We start from the raw sequence: 26,161 nt of genomic DNA on the forward strand, positions 1-26,161 counted from the left end.
GGTTTTAATAATAGTTTTATAGTCTAACCAAGTTAACAGTGCCGTTTTTTGCAGTTACTTGCATTAAAACTTACTGTTACTGCGAAATTTCTAAAACTTACCATTTACTTATCAATATTACATGTAAACGGATTAACTAAACCCGCCAAATAGGTCAGGCTATCAATGTGTTAAATTTACGGTAAGTAACGAGAGTTTAACTTCCGAATGAAATATTTGTATTTCAAAATAAGATTGCGTCAATGTATCGCATCGTAGAGAACTTTGTTGGTGAAACGAATAAACCGGAAGCCGCTTGATTGCTCAACCACACACCGGCGCTTTCGCTATGCCCACGTGACGCGCGTAGACGGTAAGGTAGCTGATGCGGTTTATCTGTTAGTAGTATCAATAAAGACGGGCTACAGTAATACACCAGTATACTTCATTTGTTCCTCTGGTTCTTTTACTTTTATACAAATGTAGCTTTTTCTAATGGCAAAATACATTCGGACTCCGGTCAGTAAGCCCGTAAATTCAGCTGGTAAGTAATGTTAGCTTGATTATTTTCCCGGCAAGGAATAGGTAGCTAATCAATAATGGCATAAGTAATTACGGTTTTGCCTTGATTGGTTAATTGATAAGGAGCTTGTCAGTCACCGCAGTCTCGCTGGCAAGGTCAAACTGCTACAAATAGCTAACGCAGTTCACCAAGCTGCCTTATATCAACGCTACGCACCCATCGAAGTGCAGGCACAGTGATTTTGTTTACCGTGTAATACCCCACCCACCAACCCCTCCTCTCCCCAGTGGGCATGTGGGAAAGTGGTCGCCATTGCTGACACATAGAAGTGTTACTCTGAAGGTTATGTAGAAATGCTTTAAAATAAGTAGGCGGTGTCAAACCTGACTCAATTGCATTTCTCATCTGCATGTGAGTGCGGCTGTCCGTGCCGGGCAGGTCAGCTCAGCAGCAGGGCGTGATTTTCAGGTTATTCTCCCCACCCTTCAAGTGTCGCCCTGGTAACGTTCATTTCCCCCGACCACCACAGGATGCTGACAGCCACTTGGGTGGGGCTGACGCGGATGACAGTAGACGGGAGGAAAGCTCAGGGATAAACCAAAGCGCACGGGATCAATTTTTTTTAAAGCAGCGCAGGGCGGCTGGTCGGTGAGAACCATGACCAAGCCGGAGTCGAAGAAAAGCGGCGTGGCTGCGGGCAAGAGCGTCGGCGAGCAGGTTAACAACGGCTCCGTGGATCCAGCGTGTCCGGATCAGAGCACAGCGATCAAAGCCAAGGTGATGAAGCAGACCTCCAGGGAGAATCTGCACCGGAGAAACACAGAGTGCGAAGTCTACGACGACGGAACCAACACCTTTTTCTGGTGAGTGTTTGTGTCGGTGTCAGTGCAAGTTCACGGCTCCTGCAGAGATAGAAGGGGAGGAAACATTTGTTAGTTGACAGCAGGGTGTAATATGTGCTTCAAGGTGAACTGAAAGACAGGCCCAGAGCGACCTCCATTAATGACAGCAGATAATGTGACCTTGCTGTAAATGCCAGGTCAAACTGAAATGTTTGTTGTTGTTTTTCCATCCTGGTGCAACTATTCCAGTAAACATGATCCACTAAATGTCACTTCTGGAGGTGTTGTGGGGTTTGCAGTGTTGTCATGGATGCTCACATTGCACATCCAAACTCAGGGCTCAGATATGACACTTGAGAGATTCTTTGACATTCACAACAGATCTGAAGATGTGCCAGGTATAATACCTGTCCTGCAAAGTGTAGAAATGAGCACATACTTCATTAGCCTTTCCTAACACCGCATGTTTTATTTCTCACTACGTAAACAAAAGTATGTATGAGCCAACTAAAAAAGAAAAAAGCATGCACAATGGGAATACCACACGCATGTTGCAGGACACGGGTTTCGTTATGATATGCTATGCAGCTAGTTTGGAAAAGTGACATTCTCTTCTGCAGCCCTTTTTAATTTATAGCTACGTTAGCTTTCCAGCCTGTCACTCGAGGAATATTTAAGCTTCTCTGAGTGTCTGTGCGGTTTTCATTTCTGCTTTGTGTACAAAAAAATATGGATTGAATAAGAATCTGCTAAGCTATCCAATATCATTGACAGCAGAGGAGACTGGTCCTCCCAGTGGGAACCTTAATGAGAATTTCTCATTACTGTGGTACGGCCTTGGCATCAGATTTCTGTAGTGAGGTGTTATCAGGAGCTAAAATACCTTTGTCTGTTGCAGTTATGAAAATACAATAATCTTGTTTTTATGTGGATTAATAATCAGGGTCACTTGTCCAGAACAATATTGACAAATACATGAGGGCTGGGTTGCTGTATTAGACTGAACCTAAACCAGGTTTTACCCACTTATGTGGCAATTAAATGTGTCGGCAGTCATCCAGATGCAGTCTTACGACGTAGCATTGTAAAGTTTAGAGTTTTACAAGGGCTTTTTAGCTGTTTGCTTTAGGGGTCAACATAACAACAGTGTGTGGGTGTTGTTGATTGCATCCTGAATTTTTGCCGTCTAGTATTACATACATGAACGCATTAAAAAAACAAGAACGGAAAGTGGTTCTTCCTGTGAGTCATTTGAATTTACATTCTGCAGTTATTTGTACGATTGAACCTTTTTTGTGGAACATTTTCAAGTGCTGACTGCAGATGATAAACCTGCATGTATGAAGCAGGTTAGGAAAAAGATGGCAGTTGTTGGTGTATTTCCAAGTGTGTAGGTGGTAGGGCACCACATGGACTCTGTCTCCCAAGGGTTCAGAGTTCATAGTAGAAAGCTGTATGGCAGCAGCTTTTGGTTAAAAATGGTATTCAGCCTGCATCACTGGCACAGGAAGGAACTGACAATGGCAAACTCATTTTTTTTTTTTTTTTTTTTTTTAATATGCCTTATAAAGAACTCGGACTTATTAAATGTGATTGTGCTGGCGTTCCACTTTTATTTTCCCTTAAACTGATTTAGTGCTGAGGCATTTCAAAATAATGGCAGTTTTGTTCACACTGGTTTCGGCAAATGTTTAATTAGATGAAACTGACAAGAAGACGCATTGTATTAAATTGTTAGTTTGTCTCTGCTTGTCATTAAAGTCGAAGGCTATTTTAATCCAATTTCATCCTTAAATCTAGACTCTGATTAGTCATGAGGCTGGCATAAAGCAGAATCTTTTCTTCTGTTTTTTTTTTTTTTTTTTAAATCTTAACTTCAAGCTTAGAGGTGCACTTTGTTTCTAAGCTTAGCTGGTTGCTCTGTTGCACAAAACCAGTATTTCCGCTGCACCTTTCCACTCTTGGTGGTGTATCGTTGTCAGCGAAGAGAGAAATCATGTCCTCCCCCTGTGGCTCCAGCCAAACAGGTTGGATAAGGAGGTGGAACAGGAAAAAGGCTGACAATACCTGGTGTGCTGTCTTGCACATCAAGCTTCAGCCAAAAGAAATGTGACTCAAAGTTGGCACTTTATTATTTTTAAAAAACTTCTTACAGAATCGCTATACCTCACTTTCAGGTACCCTTTAATTATTTTTTTCTTTTAATCTAAATTCTCAGAGCAGCACATTGCCTCTGTAGTTTTAGATTAGATAGATTTATAAAGTATATGTCGCTTGGCTGTTTACCCCAAAATATTAAGGCTACTGCAGCTGGTGACCCTTTCATTAATGAGAGGGCTGGCAGGAATAAAATACACTTGCTATAATTGTTCTCCACAGGTTTAAAACTTGAGGCGTGATGGCATCTGTTGTGTAAGATGTGTTATGATTGACATTTGGTTGTCACACGGTTTTGTCTTAGCTTATTACAGATATTTAGGTATTCACATAATGGTTAAGTAACAAAAAAGGTATCGTACAAATGTTTCCTGTAAGTGCTTTGTAACTAGTACGAGTAACACTCAGATCAGTCATTGGTACACACTGTCATGTAAACAGGTCGACACCAGTGTTGATTGTGTTGATTGTTTTCTATTTACTTAAGCTTAACAGTTCACCTACATGTTGCATGTTTGGATGCTACTTGGTGTCAGGGTATATAACCCATTACTTTGGGGTTTTAACCAACAGACAAAATGAGTTTTAAAGATATCTGGATTAGCTTTATTCCCAGAAATCCCTCCTCCCTAATGAATACTGGCTCAGTCCACCTGCAGCCTGATCAGCGTCAACATTCCAGGAGTGATAAGGAAACTCGGTGACTCTGCCACTGTTCTCAGCAGTCACCCCATTTGTCTTTCTAGAACTTATCAACTGTTATGCACTTGTCAGCATTCCAAATACCATTCAGGTCCTTTTGTCTATTTCTAATCGAGAAATCTCCCATTATATAGCGTGTATTCTCTTGACCCTGACATTATCGTAAAACTTTGCCCTGTCAGCTGAGGTAAATACCTCAGGTTGCGTGGACGTATATCTAAACAACTAGAATGTCACACCACAGAGGCCAAAGTATGTTTGCTGACATGGGGTGATGGAAGATACAGCTTGGGCCTGTAGCCAACAACATGGCTATCAAACTCCAGCTCACCTTGTCTGCCAGAGCATACAAATTCTGTTGTTTAAACAGACCTGATATAAAGCTTTTCCATCCACTGTCAGGCACAAGACATTTGATGCAAAAGCTATTTTTGACTTCAAGTTAAAGAAAGGTTTGAACTGAAGCTTATCACAAACTTTGTAACTATTTTTAGCTGTAGCAACTCAGTTTCCCAACAGATTTCATCTCCTATTTTGTCCTTGATTTACCCCTATATATGCCTTTTGATATTTGGAGGCAACAAAGATGTTTTTAGCAACGAGCAGATTTACGTTCAGATTTGTTTAGACCGTTCCAGTGTTGTAGTGTTATCTCAGTGTTGCTTAACGTTGTCTCATGGTGATGTCAGACAACATCAGCCTATCTAGGGTTTTTTTTGGTTGTTGTTGTGGTTTTTTTTTTTTTGTTTTGTGTTTTTATGTCCTGTGCTGACTGGTATTTGACTTTCCTGTTCTACAAATGGTACTCTCGTCCTTCTCTCTGTCCTTTCCCCCACTTTCACTGCAGGCGAGCCCATACTGTCACAGTGCTGTTCATTCTGACCTGCGCTCTGGTCTACGTCACGCTGTTGGAGGAGACTCCTCAGGACACGGCCTACAACACTAAAAGGTCAGTAGGTTGCATTTCTCCTTTCCTCAGTGTCACCAAAGCCAAAACACTCCAAAACTCAGGCACCCAAAAATCTACTTTAACCCCAGGAGGCTTTTAAACTGAAGCTTCATGATATCATTTTTGCACCAGTTTATGTAGAGAGAGAGGGAGAGAGAGAGATTATTTTATTGGTAACTAGCATTAGGAAATTTGTGTTTGGTCATTTTGTTGTAACAATGTTTGCTGACAATGCATCTTATACTGTTTGTTTCCCCTTAAATGGTGCCACAATTTGAAGCAACAAGCATTTGTGGGTTGAGCAGCTGAGTTAAATATGCAGGTTGTGACCATGGAAATAAAACATGCCAATCTTCTCTGCCAATCCCAGACAGCTTATTCTGCTACTGAATCTTGTTTTGAGTTTCTGGAACGCCGGATGCTGCTAATCAGATGCCAATAATGGATCGTGCTACAGCGGTCTGTTGGTGTCTTCATGGCACAATTGACTGATCTGGATAGGGCCGTGCCACAAGGCAATGTCAAGGTGATGTTCTGCAAAACCAAGTCTCCTGATTATTTGGACCTAGTACCATCTCCAAAGTGAAGTTCCATATAATGCGGGATATTATATGGAACTTTACCATTGTGTCGGCCCATTGTATATTTAACAACTCATTTAAGCTTTACTCGCTGAAAGTCTTGGAAATTCAGTTCCAGCTAACCAGCTAGCTACAGCCCTTCCTACCTTGTGTTTTCCCTTCTGGCTGGGTCTTGAACTAAGTTGCTATTGTGGTCATCCTCCATGTCATTCTGCTGCTTCTGCAGAGGGCATCTCTTACATACTTTTATCTCCACCGTTATAGACTGCAACTGGCAGCAGCAGCTCTTCTTCTGTTCTGGAGATGGGCTACGAGTCAGACAGTCTAACTGGAACAGCAGCAGGTGCAGACTGCTGAGGTTTGAGTTCATCTGCTTCGTGAGGAACAGCACATTTTATTGCTCAGTTTTTTTGTCACGACACACTTGGAGAATAGATCAAATCTAAATGTGGGGGTAACGCCGCAATGCAACCAACCAACCAGTAGCTACTCTGATTTTTTTTTTTTTTTTTTTAAACAACATTTGGAATAAACCACTTATTTCCTATAAACATGGGCAAGGAGCAAAAGTCACCATTTGAGATGAGTCACTAGCCTTTACAGTCACACTCACCTTGAGCTTACAAGGCCATGTATAAAACAGTCATGGCCATGAAAAGAACACTATAAATACGAGTTGAGCATTTAGCAAGTAGATTTAATGGGTTTTATTTAAACTTTGGAGAGAAATATACATCCAACTTTATCACGTTTATTAAACCACAGAGACTTGGATAAATGCCAAATTATTTCAGTTTCTTTTATTACTGCAAACTACAGAAAGTTGCAGAGCGACTGCTGGAAGTTGTGCCAGCTACTTTGTGCTTCCTGGTAGGAAAAGGCAGGTAGGAGTAGGAGGTGCACTAAAGCAGTGTTCCTATGGGAATACATAAGCTGTTGCCGAACTTGTTTTTCTTGTGGCTAAAGTTTTTTTTTTTTTTTTGGAGCTGTTGCCATGCTGCTGAATAAATATGGAAATGATCAGACCTGTCCCTGATAGTGTTTGTTATAGCTTCTTGTATTTCAAACAGGGAGATTTAGTCAAGGCAAGTTTGCATGTGGCTTAAAACTCCCATTTACGTGTGTTACAGCTAAAAAGCTGTGACACAAAGCAGGGTTATAGTTAGTTGTTCTTACTTTGTACTTAGGTGTATTGAGAAGGTCAGGCATAAAACAGGCTCTATCAGTGATGTGTGTTTGCGACAGATGGGGTGATTTGTAGGTTGCATTTGTGTGGATGCTCCTTAACAGGATTTGCTGCCATCAGCGTAGTCTGGCTCCTTGGGATAAATACCCTAAGAGCTTCACCCTGGAAGCGGAGCTCACTCTCAGGCACTGCTTGGTTACTCCTCAACTCCCAGTCAACCCTGCAATCCGGGACCACTCTCACTAGTTCACACACAACTTCACTTTGTGTGTTGTATTCTTTGAACACACATTCATTTGATTCCAGACTCAAACAGCGAAGAAATTGATCCCTAAATCTCACATGCTCATGCTCCTACGCTTGTTGGCTAGCACGCACTGTAATCCCATTGTATGCTCAGTCTTTTAAGCCTGCTCTGTTTACTTGTAAGGTCAGGACAGGGTCCTCGTCTGGTCATCCGGTTTTCAGAGCTTAAATCAACAGCAACTTAAGCTCAACTTGGCTGGTCTTAGCTGGTTCTTAATAAACACAAATGAAGTTGTAATATTGAAATAGAAGCAGTAGACCAGACCTCCAGATTCAAGTTATTTAATTATTAATTCTCCAAGCCATTATGCTCCCATTCATGCCTTGTCTGATTGATCTGACATCACAGATCTTAAAGGTTTACGGGGTTGAAATGCTGAGACTTGTATGTGTAGCTGTAATAAAAGCCTTCCGGCCTCTTTGAAATGCATACTGATTTTAATTGAAGTTACAGTAATGGACAAACACAATTTGACTGAGCTAATAAACACAAACAGGTGAACTTCATGTCTTTATTGAACATGCTGGGTGAACATGTTGAGCCATCGCCCTTAGATGTGTCCTGTAGCTACTTCTGAGACTTGAACAGTGATGTGGTGGAATTGTAGGCCATTCTTCCTACAATGCTGTGAGTTCATCAATATTTCTGATTGCTTTAAAAAGCCTATTTAAGGCATTGCCTGACATCTCAATTGGGTTAAGGACAAGATTTAATTTTTCTCACATACTAATTTGTTTTGGGTAAACACTTACTATCCTTTTGTTTTTCCTTCAGACACAGAGCTGGACCCTTTTTGTTACACAGGACAAACAGTTTTTTCTATTTACCCACATTCCAGTCTGATATCTGTAATTTGAATGTTGGATTCCAGGTTTTTGGAGAAGTAGTTCGCATAGAGGTTCACTTTTTTCCTAGTGTAAAGACATGAAAATAGGCTGTTTGTTTGTTGGTGGTTCAGTAAGAACATGTATGAGGAATTGATACAGAAGTCTTTGTGATTCCAATGAATTCCCAAATGTGTGTCCTCTAGGGGTATTGTGGCCAGCATCCTGGTGTTCCTCTGTTTTGGAGTGACACAGGCCAAAGATGGACCTTTCACCAGACCGCATCCAGGTATGAAAAGCACATTTATCACCAGGTTAAAGTAATTCATGTCGGATCTCTTTTTATATTGAGAATATAGCATAAGTTAACAAAGTTGGCACTTGGAAATGCAAGTCAAAGTTGATATTAAAGCCATGTAGTGCTCTTTTTATTGAACCCTGGTCTGTTTTATTACCTTTCATTAAATACTGGACAACATCCAGGATATGCCAGTTTGACATTTGTTTTGCCTCTTAAAGCTTCCAGATAAGTGAAATGATTGAAATGCTTTAAAACAAAGGTTAAAAGGGGATTGTGAAAACTGATTATATAAAAAATATGTTTGCATTAAAAGCAGCTGACAGTTGCGTCAGCAGTTCAGTCGGTAGTAATAACATTCTCATCCTCTTAATGGAAAATACACATCCTGGTTAGAATCAGCAGCTGATTGAAGACAGTCATCAATTTAAATGAGTTTGCAGACAGTACGGACGATCCCAAATCATTCATTTTTATGAGGCTTTAAAGCTCAGTGACTAATTTATAATGGGCTGTATGGTTCTAGTAAATAAACAGTGCTTTAGGCATTGCAGTGGCATTAGTCAGTGACCACTGAAAATGGCAGTTTGTGACAAGCTCACATCTGATACGTTTTTTTTTTTTTACCTTTTAATGTAATCAAACTGTTGGTAAGGTCTCCACAAAGAGGCTTTTGCTTGTGCCATGCAATCGAATTTATATGAAACATCTTTGATCTTGTCATCCAAGCGGGAGAGGATGGAAAGAGATGACATTTCATTACAATACAGATGCAGGGTTTTCAGGGCATATGCATGGGAAAAGGGAGAGAAAGCACAATCTGTTACTTGTCTGCATTATATGACACTGAAATGCAGAGCTGTTGTAGGACATGTGAAAAGCAATTGATTATGCTTGTACTAAAACCTGTTGCTCAGGTAGAAAAATCTACGTGCCTGACTGCAGCACGTAAGCTGTGGCAGTTGGATTTCTGCTCTAATGCTTTTGTAAACTTGCATCCTAACAGAATCTTTTCCTTCTTTAAATCTGATGCAGTTTGTAAAAGGTGCTACTATTTAAATAAGAGCACTCACAGCTTTTTAAACAGAGCTTTCATGCAGAAAACACTTAACATCTCCCGCACAACACACACACAACAGCTAACTCCAGCGGGAAAGGGAGGAAGGAAGGAGGGAAAACAGGGCGTGGAAGGCAGATGCAGCGACATGCTCAATACTGTCGGTTGTAGGTAGGCGTGAAGTGGTCGAGCGAGTATTTGACTGCATTACTCGCACCTTTGTGGGCTGTTCGAGGGATGTGGTTGTGTGTGTATGCAATTGCTTCAGTCTTTTGCTTGTTAATCCAGCAGGGTAGGTTCTGGTGTTATTCACATTACAGTTGGCTCTCCATAGAATACCATCATGGGAAAAAGACCCAGTAGGGTTTTTTTGTTTTTTTCCTCCTTCAGATTTAAAACCTGTAGCTCCTGCTGAATCACGGGCTGGGTGTGTCAAAGGAAACTGAGCTTGTGAATGTGAATCACCACTATAATTCAGCTCAATAGCAGTTGAAATAAAAGCACTCCTCATGTGGGACTTTAGGACTGAGATTGGTGTTTACCACAGTATATATCAGTCCTTTTACTTGATGTTTTATTTCTTAATGAAAATCAGTATCTCTGTCTTAAATCTTCAGAAACACATTATGACATTATGTGTATACTGAGGTAATTCAGGCAGATGTTTATTAGTGGAAATGAGCTAATGATTTGGGGTTGAACCAAATACCAGGACTAGGGATGGGTATCGAAAACCGGTTCTTGTTGAGAACCAGTTCCCACTGTTTCAATTCCTTGGAATTGTTTGCCATTTTTGCAAACGATTCCCTTATCGATTCCAGTCGCCCCGAATGACGTCACCACGTTGCGGAGCGTCATTTACCTGGCAGGAAACACGGCGGCTCAAACGCTCAAAAGTTTGGTTTTACTTTACGAGAACGGATGACAACAGGGCAACTTTCAATACTTGCAAAGTAGATATTTCATTTAAGGGAGGAAACACTACGAATATGCAAAAGCATTTGCTCACAAAACACACGATGACCTTAAATGAATGTCGTGGTTTTAATTCAGCTCCGGACTCGTGAATCTCAACCCAGCAGCAGCGGTAACGTTTGCACGTCCTCTCCCGTTAATGTGGCAGGTAAATAATCAACTAACAGTGCATATTATGTTAGCGCGATCTGGCTTATTACAAAACCTGCCATTACTGTGCATTTAGGTGACCATGATGAGAGAGACAGAGTCTGGCTGGCTCAGATGCTGGCAGTTCTCGCTGCAGTCTACCAGTAGCGTTTCCTTTCAGGCCAGGATAGACGAATGTCACCGAGCAGTGACTAAGTTTGTGGTCAAAGGCTTGCCACAGCAGATGCCCCGATTTTCAGTAGTGAATGTGTTTAATTGTAGGCAGGGACATTACTGGATATTCTTGTGCAATTGCTACAGAATAATTTATGTTATACTTTGTTATTGCTACAGAAGAATGTTTATTTTATTATTTTACATTTACAATTTTTTTCCCCGGGGACTCTGTGACACCCCATTGAAGAGCCGTGGGCTGTGGATCTCATAAGATCTCACTGTTGGGTAGGGATGGGTAGCGGTATCCGGTTCTGACATAAACGGTAGTAACCAGACCGAAAGCAGCGCACATTTCGGTGCTTTATTTCGGTGCTTTTTTTTCCTGAGCTGTGATACACTTTAGATTCTAGCCAATCATTTTACGTTTCCGAGGATAGTAGGCGGGGCCAGGTAGGTACGTTCTTTTAGAGCAGAGCTACAGATTAAAAATGGCCAAGGCGAAGCGGTCAAAAGTCTGGCTGTACTTCACAGCAAAAGATGCAAACTCAGCAGCAACAAGTGCTTTAAGGTGATACTGTGCAAAGGAGGTAACACCTCAAATCCGATGAAACACCTGGCGACGCATAGCGTTTTTTTTTTGTTTTGTTTTTTTGTTTTTAAAGCCGAGAAATGCGCTGTATTTGATAGCTTGCTGTGAGACCTCACACCGAGCGCATCTACTGCGGGTGGGTTGCCTGTTATGCAACATCCCCCAAAAACATGAAGAGTAGAGTCCTGGCCCCTAGCCCTGCCAGTGTAGCAGAAATGATGACGGATGATGATGGCAGCAGCAGCCGTTCTTCTCTGCGTGAGTAGCTTAATGTTGTTCGTGTGTAATTTACGTTGAGTAGGCTAACCACGTTATTACATTAATGCATGTAAGGTGAACTATTAAAACACAGTCATAGCTACATGCGGCTGTCTTCTTGTTTGATGGCAGATGCTCCCTTCACCCTGGCCAAAAAGGCTAAAATGACCAAAGAAAAAGTGGAAAACAGTTAAACATGAGAGGTTTAGGACAAAGTTTGTGTTTTTTTTTTTTTGTTTTTGTTTTTTTTTGTTTTTTTTTCCATTGTTTAAGCACTGCTTCCAGCCAAGAGTGATACCATATATGCCCCATAGCTGCAGAAAAGGCTAACATTGTTATCTTTTTACAAAAAACAGCTGAACATGAGAGGTTTTTGGACCAATTTTGTGTTCTCCATTCTTTAAGCACCGGTTTGAGCACCGTTTGAGCACCGGCACCGTTTCAAAAGTACCGGTTTGGCACCGGTATCGGATAAAACCTAAACGATACCCATCCCTACTGTTGGGTTTGTAAGGCCATGTTACTCCTAAATTTCTATCTTGTTCAAAGAGAAGATATAAAACAAAGTTCTAAGCTACTCGACCTGTGTGTTCTCCTTTTTTAAAAAGAATCGATAAAGAATCGAATCGTTAAACAGAATCGAAAATGGAATCAGAATTGTGAAAATCTTATCAATACCCATCCCTAACCAGGACCCCTAGCAGCTCATTTCTGTGTGTCGTCAGGTGCTCTTTTTAAATGTCTTTAACCAAAACCCATATTATACGTTTGTTTATGGTGGTTTTTGTTGGAAAACTAGTGGGAACTAAATGTCAAACTTGGGGCAGCAACGTTGAAGTTACGTAACTGGGCAGTAAAATATTAGTCTGGACTGAGTGTCAAATGTTCATAACTGCAGGGAATAGAAGTAGTTAGATTTGGAACGTGGAATGTTCAGCACAAATAGGAAATTGTCATGTAACGTTTTTATTATTTGTTTTTTCATTGTGTTTAAAAAACATAGTACTAATTTAGTTTGTATTCAGTGTAACTGATTTCTCTCTCTCGCTCTAGCTTACTGGCGTTTCTGGCTCTGCGTCACTGTCGTCTATGAACTGTTCCTCATCTTCATCCTGTTTCAGGTTGGTGTGGTGAGAATTTTGCTTCCTGGAAAGGCTAAAACATGTCAGATCAACACGTGCAATGCAAATTCTTAACTCATGGGAACTCTGTACACAATCACATGACAATTTTCCCTCCCACATCAAACTTCTCTTTTTGAGATTTCTACTCAGTGATTTTTATGACATGGGTTTTCTGGACGTTTGCTTTGACATTTAATTATAATCGTGGTCTCCAAAAAGAAGGCCAGATGGAGTCCATAAGTACTTCTTAAAAGTGTAGTCAAGCCTGGGCAAAATATCGGGCTCCCCCCCCTCTCCCACTATGATATGTCTGTTCCAGTCTCTGGTGCTTTTTCTGCTGTGATCCCTGGAAGTCTCTTTTCCCTCTCCCAATTTAATTAAATTGTCACTGAGCCAGGCCCTTCAGACAGCCCTGGACACTGTAAAAGAAGAAGAATAAAGGGGGGGGGTTATATTTAACCATCTACTTCCTGTTTGTAAAAGGATAATTTTAAGTTGTTGCTAGGTAAAAAGCAATAAAATTTTACTTTTATGCCACAGAAATCTGCCGTTAACTGAAGGAGGACACCATCTGATGTAGCCTGTGTAGAAATGTAAGTTCTGGTGGTGCTTGCTCTTATTCTTATCCTCCTCTATCCAGACGGTGCACGATGGACGACAGTTCATGAAGTACATTGACCCCAAATTGGGGGTTCCTCTCCCTGAGCGTGATTATGGGGGAAACTGCCTCATTTATGACCCTGGAAACACTACAGACCCTTTCCACAACATCTGGGTGAGAGAATGAATTTTTTTGCTTTTTATGTTACTTTTCTCTCCTGTGTATCTTTGCAGGTAGGAATGTTTGTAAGACTTGAATTTTTGATAGTATTATGCCGTTAAAAAAAAAAACTGAGTAAGAAACAGGCCGCCTTCCTAAAAGTAAAATTTCTTGTCCAGTCATGCATTTATAATTTTGTGCATATTGTCCTCAATTATTGCTATAAGGAAGTGGCTCAGATACAGAAAAGAAATATGGCCTTTTGTAAAACTTCTCTTATCTCTTTTTCTTCTGCTTTATCTCTCTTTCATTCTCAAACACACACAAGAATACAGTTACTGTGGAGGTGTGCAGCAGCTTGAGTCTGGGGCAGATTACAGTCCATCAATAGAACCAGGCCTTCCTCTGTCTGCTGCCATGACCCAGAGCCCACCTCCACTAATAGTCTGATTTTGGCCTCTAAAACCCCATTTCTGTGAATGACTTTTTAAAATGTCAAATTAAAGCCACATATTTATCAATAAACTTTACTTTGGTTGTAGGAATTTTTAATACATAAAAATGTGTTGGGTTACTAAGCAGAAATAATATGATCCAAATAGTAAGGGTAGAACTGTGTGTTTAATTGCATTTTATTTGTGCTTCGTGATGCCCAAAAGAGGCTTTGTCCTGTTCAGTGACCCAGTACTCTCTGTGCTCATTTCTTCCTGTTTCCAGTGTGAACTAGATGCGATGCTTTATTTGAACACAGATGGTCTTATTTTAACTGTCCGAGCACAAATAGAAAGCAGCAGGACTTTTTAGAGCACAGGCTGTGTGTGTCTCCAAGCTCGCTTGCTGTTTTGGGTTATATCAGTGGAGCAGTGAAACTTAAAACAGTGCTCAATGAACTGAAATGCAGTTTGAAAATGTTAAGAAATGCACACAGTCACAGATCTGTGTTTTAATGGAAAGTTAGAAACCATAGGATGCTTATCATAATCCGCTACCAGTGTAATGCAACACATCTCCCTGTTAAATGGGCTACTTTGCAGTAAATATGGTGGATGGTTGGCACTGCACTCAGATGTGGAATTTCACAAATCAGTGGCTGCATGGTTATCAAGATCAGGGTTCTGGTGCCTACATGTGGCTGCTGGGATATAAAACACTGAAGGAGCAGTTGTGTGCAGTTTCTTACAGTGCATTGTATTTATGTGTAGATAAATGGAGAGCAGTCAATATACAGGCTTGGAGTGATTAATAATTGTTTGTATTGACAACATATAGGCTTTCTGGGAATGATATATTTGCATATTCTAAATGTCACTTTATAGTTTGCATCTGATTATGTCACATTTGATTTCTGATCTCCCTTTCTCATTTTCACATCTGTTTTTCTTTCCAGTTGACCCTAAAAACAAAAAAGTTATTTTTACCCCTCAGTCGTAAAAGGCTGAGAGGGTATTTGTTGGCACCCAACTTTAGAAATGCAATAACACGATCATTAAACACGATCAACGGTTTAATGAAAGGGCTTTTCACGTGTAAGATTTAGGGGCAAAATTGTAGTTGGGCTTGCTGTTAAACATCATTTGTCTCTGCAGGACAAGATGGATGGCTTCGTGCCAGCTCACTTTCTCGGATGGTATATCAAGGTAGGTTTGGAATTAGCTGTCTGACATGTTTCATAAAAGCAGTTGAGCGTGCTGTCCTCGCTGTTATGTACACATCACAGATTTAAATGGTTTGACTTTGCAATGATTACAGAGCACCTAGTCAATAAGTGCCAAGTGAGGTCATTCCCATTCTCGTGTGATCATTTATTGACAAATAAAGTTGCACCTTTTTTATTGTTTGTCTGTTATCTTGCTGACCTTCTCACACTCTATTTCCCTCCAGACTCTAATGATCCGGGATTGGTGGATGTGTATGATAATCAGTGTCATGTTTGAGTTCTTGGAGTATAGCCTGGAGCACCAGTTGCCTAATTTCTCGGAGTGCTGGTGGGACCATGTACGTACATTTGTGCTGTTTTTTTCTAATTACAAAATACTGTGTGACACACGTTGAGGTTATTTTGGTTGTTTTTTTGTCTAGTTTTCTGAGTGAGTCTTTTGTAATAAGGCACAAATGGTAAGATCAAGATGTCTTCTCTTTAAAGTGTAACAGTGTTTACTGCAGATATAATCCTGCCTAATGTGGACATACTTTTTAAATGTGTCCATATTAGACAAGAAGTTTCTTTGAACCAAAGTGTGAATAGATAAAATGTTCAAAACAAGGATTGCATTGTAAATTTAAAAGTAAAATTAAAGGGTTTTACGGACATTTTGCAGAACACATTATATTCATCATGTGTTAAGTTGGGAGGTTCACAGATCTCTTGCTCGTCAGCACATTGATAAGTAAAAGCACAGAAAGTGGAAGCATGCGAGTGATTATTTTGCTAGTGATATTTGTAATGGCAACAAAGTGCTCATTTGTTTGCATGATAAGAACTTCATACCAGCAACTAACAAAGTGGTCTAATTAACAGAAGGGGTAGCTGGTAAAGCCAAGTGAGCACTGCTGGAAAGCAACAGGAAAAACTCCAAATATAAACAGACGGTATAGGTATTATGTAATTATAATCACGACTGTAAAGATAAATACTGCGGTTGCTGTTGCTACTTGTTACACACAAAAAAACCTTAGTTATAGTAAATGTAAATTATATTCAAGGTGGAGGAGAGGTGTGTGATAGTTGGTTTGGAGGATTACTGCACCTCACTTACCCTTTTTTTTTGAATTGTTTCTCCATCTAGTGGATCATGGATGTGTTGGTGTGCAATGGTTTGGGGATCTACTGTGGCATGAAGACCCTGGCCTGGTTGTCAATGAAACCGTATCAGTGGCAGGGCCTCTGGAACATTCCTACATACAAGTATGACTTTATGAAAGACATTTCTTTGCAAACATTTTATGTTGGGCTTCTGTATTTGTTTATATTTAATGATGTCTCTGTCTGTACTTGGCAGGGGGAAGATAAAGCGTATAGCATTCCAGTTCACACCTTACAGCTGGGTCAAGTTTGAGTGGAAGCCTGCTTCAAACCTTCGCCGCTGGCTTGCTGTGTTAGGCATCATCTTTATGGTAAGAAATGCTAACATGAAGGGAAAGCATTTGTCTCACTGCAGAAAATGATGACATCACCATGCAATAACAATGCACAGAAAGCGTAATGTATTTAGACTCTGATATATAGATAATACATGTTCATGGACTGGCCTAACCACTATATTGATTAATATATTGCTGATATATCTCTATCTGGATTTGTGACTATTGATAAACTGGATAGAGTAAAAGAAGAGATCATAGAAACACCCTTCAACCATGGTTTGAATGTTGGCGTTGCTTAGTTTGTCCGCCAGATGCCACTCTGCTACTTCCCTGTTAGCAACACATTGTAACGCTGAAAACATGACAACCACCTGATGTGAGCAGAGGCGGGTGGAGCATAAACATCAAATCCACAACTTGTGACAATCGATCAACATTAAGCTTAAACAGCACTATCCTGTCGTCTTAGAAAGGACTCAAATAACTGCACATAACAGACGCATAGGAAATGTGTTTCATGAATCGAGGAGAGAGGAAAAAAGATCAGATTTGTAATTCATCAAATATGGGCGTAGTTATGTTGGGCCCTATTTCTGTTTTTGGTTCCCTGTCTGACACCTGAATTAGTTCACGAAATGTAAAAGACTAGTTCTTGTTAGCTAATGGAAAAGAAAGACGTGCCCAACATGGACTGATTGTTGTAACTTTTTCTTTTCTGTGTTGTTTTTGTGTTCTTGGTGCTTCTAAATTAGATATTTTATCTCCTATCTCGCCAGTTTCTGTTGGCAGAGCTGAACACCTTCTACCTGAAATTTGTGTTGTGGATGCCTCCTGAACACTACTTGGTGCTGCTTCGTCTTGTCTTTTTTGTCAACGTGGGGGGCGTAGCCATGAGGGAGATCTACGACTTCATGGATGACCCGTGAGTAGCAATGTGCAGCTTTTCTTTTGGGAGTTGGACAGTTTGACCGGGTGTATAATAAAAGACTGTATGTGTTTTATACACACCGAATAAAGAACTTGTTGACATTCAGCACTGATTCAGTTTAGTCAAGTGTTTGCTCTTGAGTTTTAAACTGGTTATCGTAGTGCAAATTGAAATCAGAAAACTAGATAAGCACAGCAGTGAAGAAATGTGTGAGTCTTCTGTATACTATACACAGCAAAATTATTTAGTAAGAACACCATTCATACATACCAGCCATGAGCAAACATGTGCATTGATAAGAATATGGTTACTAGTAACAGAAACAGACAGAAATGTTTCGTTTTCTGCTATTTTTCCAGTGTTGGGTTAGTGTTGGAAGATATTTCTAGTGATTAACTGATTAAACCTGAGGGATTATAGTCTCATTAAAAATAAACTCAATTAAATATGTCCATGTATTCCATATGTATATAAAAGCCATTTTTAACTGTTTAAATACCAAATGAAGGGAAATGTGTGGCGCTCACGCACAGTGTCAGATTAGTTTGCCAAGTATGACTAGCATTAGTGGACTTCTTTACTTGCAGGTTAACGTCGTCACAGCTGCTGTGCAGAATGTTGTTGGGAATTACTCTGATTGCATTCCAGTTCATTGTAGAACAGCCTACATACATCCATTCATTTGCTATAGCTAAGTACTGCAGTACTGTACTAGTTCTGTTTAACCAGTGTTGTCCACTAACAAAATTCGTATAATTACTCAGACTGTAGTATTTCTGGTAGACTAGAAATGGAAGTATCATTTAACTGTTGACTATTCACATGCATGGGTAGTGATAGAGTGCTGTGCGTTACGGTGTTACATCACAGGCATACATGTAACCAGTAAATATTAAAAATAAACCTAAAAAAGTAAATGTATCCTCCCTATTGAATAATTTTTCCATAATAACATTGTTTCATTTTCCTAACAGGAAGTTCCACAAGAAGCTCGGCCAGCAGGCGTGGCTGGTATCAGCAATCACAGTAACGGAGTTCCTAATAGTGGTCAAGTATGACCCCCACACCATCATGCTGCCCATTCCTTCTCTTATCATTCAGTGCTGGTTTTTAGGAATCCTCCTCATACTTATCTGGACCGTGTGGCGGTTTTTCATCCGGTAAGTAGTGGGATGGCTTATTTTATTTATTTAATTGTTGTTGTGGTTGTTGTTTGTTTTGTGTTTTTTTTTTTTTTTTTTTTTTTTTTTTTTTTTTTGTTTTGGGGGGGGGAAGCTGAGGGTGACAAACAATGTTTGTTGAAAGGTAATGAAAGTCTGTGCTCTTCGTGTAAAAACAGCTAGGCTGTAAGGAGGAAAGATTTCAGCTTCTTAACCATTTCTAGCTTGTGTCTAGTAAACACAATAACTACATTGGGACCAAAGTCCAAAGTATCGCTCTGTTTTTCTATTTTGGTTCACTGGACATCGTGCAGTCTATTTGAGACAGGTCCAGTCTGCCTTTGGGTCGCTCTTCTCTTTTAAGTTATTGTTTTTGTGTGTGTCAGCTTTCTGTGGGTTTTCCACTGGTCTGTTTCATGTAGAGTCCAGTTATGGATCTGTAGAGACATCTTACATGCTAATTATAGAAAGGGAAGTTGGAAATTGGCAAAAAGCAGCTGTTTTCCAAATGAACTTTATACACTCATGCAGGAAAAGATGACAATCTGCTTCCATGCTGCTGTTTTGCACTTCACTTTTACTTTAAATGCACTGTTCATGGTGACTGATGAGGAAATACAGTTTAATTACAGTTTAAGAAAGATGTCTTCACACATGTGAGACTCCATCCAGTGTGCTCCTGTATTTGATTTAGTTATTCCTCATGAGCTCATGGAGTGTGTTCTTTTTCTTTTCTTTTTTGAAATGTAATTAAAAAAATTTTGAGCTGCCTTATCTTTACTGTGTTGTTAGGTGCAGCCTGCCCTGGCATGTTAGGCTTGTTGTCGGTTCTCCTCCCCCCCCCCCCCCCCCCCCCCCCCCCCTTGCCTTTTCCCTCCCCTTCCTTACTACTTCCTGCTCTTGCTCAGCAATAATGCAGTAATGTCCTAGGTATAGGAAAAGTGTAGGGTTTTTATTTTCTTTGTTTGTTTGTTTCCACTCTTCTACCACATCACCGTTTGGATCTATAATCATTATTAGAGGATCTATGAGATCCTCTAGAGAACGTCTGTGGTGAATTTTATCATCTTCGTTTCCCTTCACATCATTTTTACTCTGTTCCAGTCAGTTTAGTGACGCTAGAGGGCATTCAGTTTGTGCTGACACTGTTTAAGTGAGTCAGGGCAGTGAAACCCAGAGGAACTGATACCCCCCACACACACGCACACAGACACACACAGACACTAACCATCACGTGACAAGAGCAATGAGATCCACTCAACCACTTCTTCTGGTCTACTAAAGACAAAAGTGTGCCATTATCCAGTTATTCTGATCAAAGTGATTTATTTATTTTTTATTTATTTTTTTAACCGAGAACCTTAAGAATTTGCAAGCACTGTTTGACCCTATTGCACACTCCCAGTCTGTTACCTAATATGCTTCATTTAGTATGAGTGGACCGAGGCAAGTGCTGAGTGCATGTTTTGTTTTGAGGTGTGTAACTGCTTGGTGCTCTTCCATTAAGTGTTACAGAGGTCCTCATGAGGAGCATTCAAAATAATATTAATGTTAACAATAAACATAGTATCAATGATAAGTACTTTTTGTATGTTTTTGTGAAGTGCTTCCCAGAAACAGAATAAACTTACACGAAAAGAAATGTTAAAATGTATTTATATATCATTTAAAATAAGTTCAGTATCAAAAGAAAACTAAGATAAAGAGCCGAAGCGATCGCCTTTCATCTGTAAGCATGAGATGGACACAGTTAACGGGTTCCTGCCAGGGGATCTCAGACCGTGACCCGGTTGCTATGCAGCAGTTGAAGTACATATTCTGGAGTCAGGCGATGAAATGCTTTAAAAGAAATAAGTAAATCTTAAAATCGATTCTAAAAGTCATTAGGGTTGAAGTAATATGTTCACTTTTCCTGGTTCTTGTAGGAAGTCTTGTTGCTGCACAATCTGAGCACAAGCAGAAGTCTGTGTATTGATTTCTGATTGTTACCTGTTAAGAAACTATTGCATTAACCAGAGAGAAGGTAAAACTGAAAATGAACGTCACTGAAAACTCAGTGTTGATCATATCCTCGCACTATTCCTAAAAAATGAGATTAAAATCAAACAACACACCCAGATTTCTGGCAACTCGGTAAACTGGTAAAGTTGGTACTTGGATGCAGGCTGTCCAACCCAGATCTAAGAATTTTTGTTTTATTGGAGTTAAATTTTTTAATAATAATAATAATAGTAATAATAATAATAATAATAGTTATTGTTTTTGTTTTTAAATGCACATATCTGTTTCTTGATGTTGGTTAAATAGTTTGTAAGGTTGATGAAACTGGTTGAACCTTACTGGGAAATGGAGCAGTGGGTTATCAGCATAGCAGTGAAACAAAATGTTATTTCACTGTATAATGTGGCCAAGTAGTAGCGTATATAATGAAAAAAGTATATTATTATTATTGTTAGAATGGCATCCAGCTTATTTTGGGACACACAAATGACATTTGTTGTCAAATACACAAAAGGTCCCTGCCCTCACCCTCAACCAGTGGTGGCAGATGTCTGCCCATCCCTGAGCCTGGATCTACCTTCCAGTTCCTTCCCACTGTCACCAAGTGCTTGCTTAAAAGGGGTCGTTTGATTTGGTTTTCTCTGTCGGTGGTCTTCTCTGTTTTATTCATTTTTCCCCCCGACCTACCTAAAAGCAGGGATTTCATACAGACTGACTAATCGATTCCTGTAGTGATGGATTTATTTAACAAAGAGAAACTAGGAATTTTTATTATTCTCAAAAAGTAAGAAATGCAGCTCACGTGAGACTTTGAGAGCAGAGCTTTATCTTCTGTTTGTGATGTTTGTTAAAGTAATCAGCTGTTTCGTTTGTTTGTTTTTCTTTTAATATAATCCAGTGTATAGTGTAGGCGTAGGAATTATAACAAATAAACATTCTGTGAGAAAAGTTAGTGGACCAGAAACCATCTGGGAAGACATGACCCTCAGGGATGACGCACTATAAATAATGCGTGTGCTTTTTTCCTTCTGTCTTCTCACAGTGACATCACACTCCGCTACAAAGAGACGCGCCGGCGTAAACAGGAAGCCCCCGCTGACTGGGACCGCCCGCTGGGCAACGGCAGCACAGCCGCCCCCTCCGGTCGCAGCAAACTGAACGGCAGCTCCGAGACGCTGAGGCAGCGGAAGTCCTGAGAGGAAGCCGGTCAGTCACGCTGTCTGCAGCGAATGAAGGGGGACAGTGAGAGGAGTTGAGGAGAAATGTAACACAAGAAGACACTTAGAGGATGGACACATACTGTTCTTGTGCCTACATGAACCAAGTAGTTATATAACACAGGCAAGGGGGTGAAGGGGGCAATTTTCATTCGGTGTATGTGTAGTTATTGTCCTACTTCTGGTATTTACCTCATTCTGTTTCAAAGAACATTTGGTGGATTAACAGACAAGATAGTTTTGCATTAGTAATATATATTTTTTGAATGTTTGGTGATGAGGTGAATCAGTACAGAATTGGAAAGTAGATGTGACCAATAATTTTTCCATTTTCTCAACTGCACTTTGTCTTTAAAAACAAAAAAGCGAGAGAAGAAGAATGGAGGAGGAACATCTGCCACTGTAAATATGCTTAACCCTGTGTTGTGCAGTCATATCAGTGCAGGTGAGAAAAAGGAGAGCATTTAGAGGAGTTTCTGAAGGTGTAATGACTGATCTGGATTCTGTTCTACTATCCACTACTATGCAATCTTCAGTATCAAACTGGGCGCAAGTAATGATAACAACACATGGCTGTTCAGTTTAGTTTAAGTGACACTTACTTTACCAGCTGATTCCTGATTCAATCTGACAGCTTACACTAGGTTTAGTCCCAGGTACATGATGTATTGTTTACATGTGGAAGACGATTGAAGCTTTTTTTTTTTTTCTTCATTTACAGTTCAGCGTTCATTCCTAGAAGCACTGAGCCTTGAGGGTTCTTGCTCAGGATCCTCCTTTAGTCACACACAAGAGAGGAAAACTGGTCAAAGCCTTTCTTTCCTCTCAAACTTTGTTCTTGACAAGAACAACAAGAATAAAATCAAGATGTACTATATTCTAGTTATTTAACTGGTGAAAATAATATACTTGGTGTCTGGGATATAGTTTGAGTGTTTGTTTGTTTTTTGTTTTTGTTTTTTTTGTAGCTGTTTTCTTATCACTGTTATTTCTTTAGGGTAACTCGATGCTAAACACTAGATTCCTTTTTTGTGAAATGAGGTTCAGAGAAACCTGCAGCACTAACATCCACAACAGTCACATTGATGGGAAGCTGTGCTCAGTTTTCCTCAGACTGTGACGCGTTTGTTCCCCGCAACAAAAAAAGGATAAATGGCAGAGATGTGGGTGTTCCTCTACACTTTTTACCATTTGTCACTTTAGAATTTAATATTCGATTCCTTTTATGCCAAACATTCTTCCAGTTTTACATTTTGGGGGTTTTTATGATTTTTTTTTTTTTTTCTTTCTTCTCAGCTTTGCGAGGGTCACCATATTGCACATGCAATCAGCCAAAGCTTAAGATCTGGTTCTTGCTAAAGCCATAAGTACCATCCACCATGAGGTACCATGCACCTCAAACTGCTCGTTTTGATTCTTTCTGAGTTTCAGCATCGTCAGTGTCTGCGTCTAGTTATAGTGTTACAAAAGGTCACCTGGAGGTCAGGCGGCTAAAACCAAATTCACCTGTACAGCCACGATTACAGCTAAAAAGTCCTAATTATGAGGAATTGTCTTAGTTGCTTTTGATCTGTGTCGGTGACAGCTGCTAAATGTAGAGCTGCCACGATTAGTCAGCTGATAATGAATTCATCCTGAAAACATCCCATCACTACTTGCTTACACATTTTCTTAAAATGATCAGCAGATTAATCTGATGATGAACACAAGTGTTAATTGCTGCTCTAGTGAAACATGAAAGTGTTTCAAAATAAAAAATAAGCTTTACATTAAAATTATTTAGGTGGTCAAACTGAAAAAGCTGGAAATATCAGCATGTTCCAGTTTCACTCCAAACTCTCACTGTTACCAAAACATTGCGTGCGTGTCCTGTGACTATTGGGGTTCAGTTAAATCTGTGTTCCTCACAGTGTCCCGGTGACTCTGTGCTACATAAATGATATCTGTGAAATGAGATCCAAATTCTGGTCTGTTTTTAGTGAGGCTGCAGTCGTTTTCTCGTGACCCTCTAATCTGAACATCTGAATCTGCTGGATTCAGATTAGAGGGTCACAAACACTAAACTGAACATTGATTCTGCAAGGCTGCACCTCCTGCCGCAACATTTAAACCACTGGGATGCTAATAAGGTCTTCTTTGGGTCTTGTGGGTCCTCCAGTTTGACCTTCTGAGGGAGGCCCCTGTTTATGGGGGAAATGTTTAGTTGGGAAGTACATGATGGAGTTACTTATGGATGGACTCAAGGGTTTCCCAGCAGACAATTGCCTTGTAACGTGACCGATGTTAATCACTTCACCTGTCAGTGGTTTGAGTGTTGTGGCTCTTGCTCTGACTGCAGCGATTTCTGTGTGAATTTCAAACTGTTTAGCTGATATTTCAGATTTTGTGCTTATTTAACCTGTGCTGTGCTAATTCGGCTGCTTGAGGGTTTTTTCTTTTCTTTCCTTTTCTCTATCAGATACTTTCAGACACGGGCTGGGTATCCACTGTGTACCTGTGTTCGTGCCTCGAATTGGTCAAAGCTGTTTTTTGTTTGAAATGAAAACTTAAACCCAAGTTATGAATTTGCACATCAGCTCTGCATTAGAAACAAGTGAATTATAAAAAAAATAATAACTTTAACATGTAGAAGCAGTGTGGATCAAAGTGGGATAAAAAAACAAAAGAACAAAAACAGGAACTTTAGTGTTTGCGGTTCAGTTTAGTTTCACTTGCAGCCTCATGGGGGCAGTAGATGCCTCGTTATCTCTGCCCTGTGCAGTCATGTCTCCTGGAGATTGATCATTGACTGCTTGCTGTAAATGCCATTTTCAACTTGGATTGTGTAAATGTGAAGATGTTGATCATAAAAAGTGAATATGCTGCTGCAACACATACTTTTATAATGTTTTCAATAAAATAATAAAAACTGAACTTTGCACAGTCTTTTTTTCTGAATAAATCAGGTGACAGATGTTATAACTGCCTCAAATTGAATTAACTTTTGGTGCTTCAATGCAGTTAGTGACCACCCATCAGTAATACTATAGGTAAGTATTGTGTCCTTTGTAATATCTACTCCAGAGTTTCAGTTTTGTTATTTTTTTTGTTGTAAGGGCAGAAAGTTTATGCTTGGTAAGTTTGTATACAGTGTCACCATGGAAACAAATTCCATCAAATCTTTATCTGTTTTGCTCTTGATGTACTCGTTAGACAGGCTGGACATGTGCGTCTACAAGGGGGAAACTGCCACAAAACTTGGGAAGCAACTACTAAAATGCTTTGTCACACATCTGTGGCATACACACTTTTTCCTCTTCTGAAATTTGAAATGTTGCCAGCTTTCCAGATTCCTCAGTTTTCTATAAAGTTACTTGTGATTATGGATTTTACACAAGATAAACATTGCAAATAGTATCACCATTGCGCTGCTACCAAATTATCACAAGATAGTGGGCATGCAAAAAAGAAGTCTTCAACATTTGTCAGTTCCAAACTATCCAATCCACCAGAATAAAATATCCTGACGACTATCGGTTCCTTTTGGGAAAGAACAACAGTGGTACCTCAGTAATCAGAACTGATAAATAAGCAGAATCCAAGCGGACTCAATGGCACTGATGAGTAACAGCACCTCTGCAACTTTGAACTGGACAAGACTAAGGAGATGGATGAAATGATACCCCTTTTTAAAAAATAATATAAGGAGATAAGCAAGTTCATACATTAGAGTGATATTTGACTTTTTATTGCATAGCTCCAACAGGTTTTCTTCCCATGAATCCCTTTCTATACACACACACACAGCCTATTGGCATACAGTTGCATAGTTCAGTGAACTGTAATAAACCCCCAGGAAGAAAACAAATTCCTGTGGTCCATTACAAGAGAGACTGCAGGTCTTCCGGTACCTGGCTTGTAGTGCATTGGTACAATTAAGTCTTCGAGGACTCCCTGCAGCAGCAGGAGTGGATTTAAAGATCACCTGGTAAAAGGCATTCTAAAATATTTTTTAGAACAGACAAAGCAGTGCATTCAAGCATGCAGTAAGCAACGAGTGACAAAATATTTGTAGGAGTGCAGAAAAATGTACGAGGAATCATTTCATCATAACAGAATAATAATAGCAAAACCTGCAGCTGAAGAGTGCAGAGAACAGCTTTTATGCCTGAGATCCTCCTCTGAAAACGTACCGTCGACTCTTTGGTTTAAGGTTAAAAACAATCAGCCTAGCAAGTCTGAGTTTTGGTGAAGCTAAAAGGCACCTGTGTGAATGTGCAGAAAACTGAGGTGGCTCAGATCTAACAGTCAATACGGTGCTAAAATGTGCAAAATAGGGTCCATGTTCAGTCTCACCTTGCATTGTGTATTTGTC

The 26,161-nt window shown here is 39.9% G+C and overlaps 1 protein-coding gene across 5 annotated transcripts; it reads left to right on the plus strand.

The window, feature by feature from the left end:
• On the plus strand, positions 1-24,453 carry ptdss2 (phosphatidylserine synthase 2). 5 transcript variants are annotated; one of them, XM_026175263.1, is made up of 13 exons: positions 1-181; positions 1,032-1,365; positions 5,051-5,152; positions 8,257-8,339; positions 12,587-12,654; positions 13,298-13,432; positions 15,004-15,054; positions 15,299-15,412; positions 16,204-16,322; positions 16,417-16,531; positions 17,278-17,423; positions 18,404-18,589; positions 21,633-24,453. In XM_026175263.1, the coding sequence occupies exons 2-13, from the start codon at positions 1,160-1,162 to the stop codon at positions 21,784-21,786; spliced, it is 1,479 nt and encodes a 492-aa protein (XP_026031048.1). In that variant the 5' UTR covers positions 1-181; positions 1,032-1,159; the 3' UTR covers positions 21,787-24,453. The 5 variants fall into 5 exon arrangements, with proteins under 5 accessions (XP_026031048.1, XP_026031049.1, XP_026031047.1 ...); XM_026175264.1 differs by lacking the exon at positions 1-181 and adding an exon at positions 255-352; XM_026175262.1 differs by lacking the exon at positions 1-181 and adding an exon at positions 359-523.
• Positions 24,454-26,161: the final 1,708 nt, after the last annotated feature.

The sequence above is a fragment of the Astatotilapia calliptera genome, chromosome 7 (assembly GCF_900246225.1).
Source record: "Astatotilapia calliptera chromosome 7, fAstCal1.2, whole genome shotgun sequence".
Taxonomy (NCBI): domain Eukaryota; kingdom Metazoa; phylum Chordata; class Actinopteri; order Cichliformes; family Cichlidae; genus Astatotilapia; species Astatotilapia calliptera.

Coding starts and splice junctions, on each gene's coding strand:
- ptdss2 (XM_026175263.1), top strand. CDS start 1,160: ATGACCAAGCCGGAGTCGAAGAAAAGCGGCGTGGCTGCGGGCAAGAGC. Junction 5,153..8,256: donor ACGGCCTACAACACTAAAAG/GTCAGTAGGTTG, acceptor TGTGTCCTCTAG/GGGTATTGTGGCCAGCATCC. Junction 8,340..12,586: donor TTTCACCAGACCGCATCCAG/GTATGAAAAGCA, acceptor CTCTCGCTCTAG/CTTACTGGCGTTTCTGGCTC.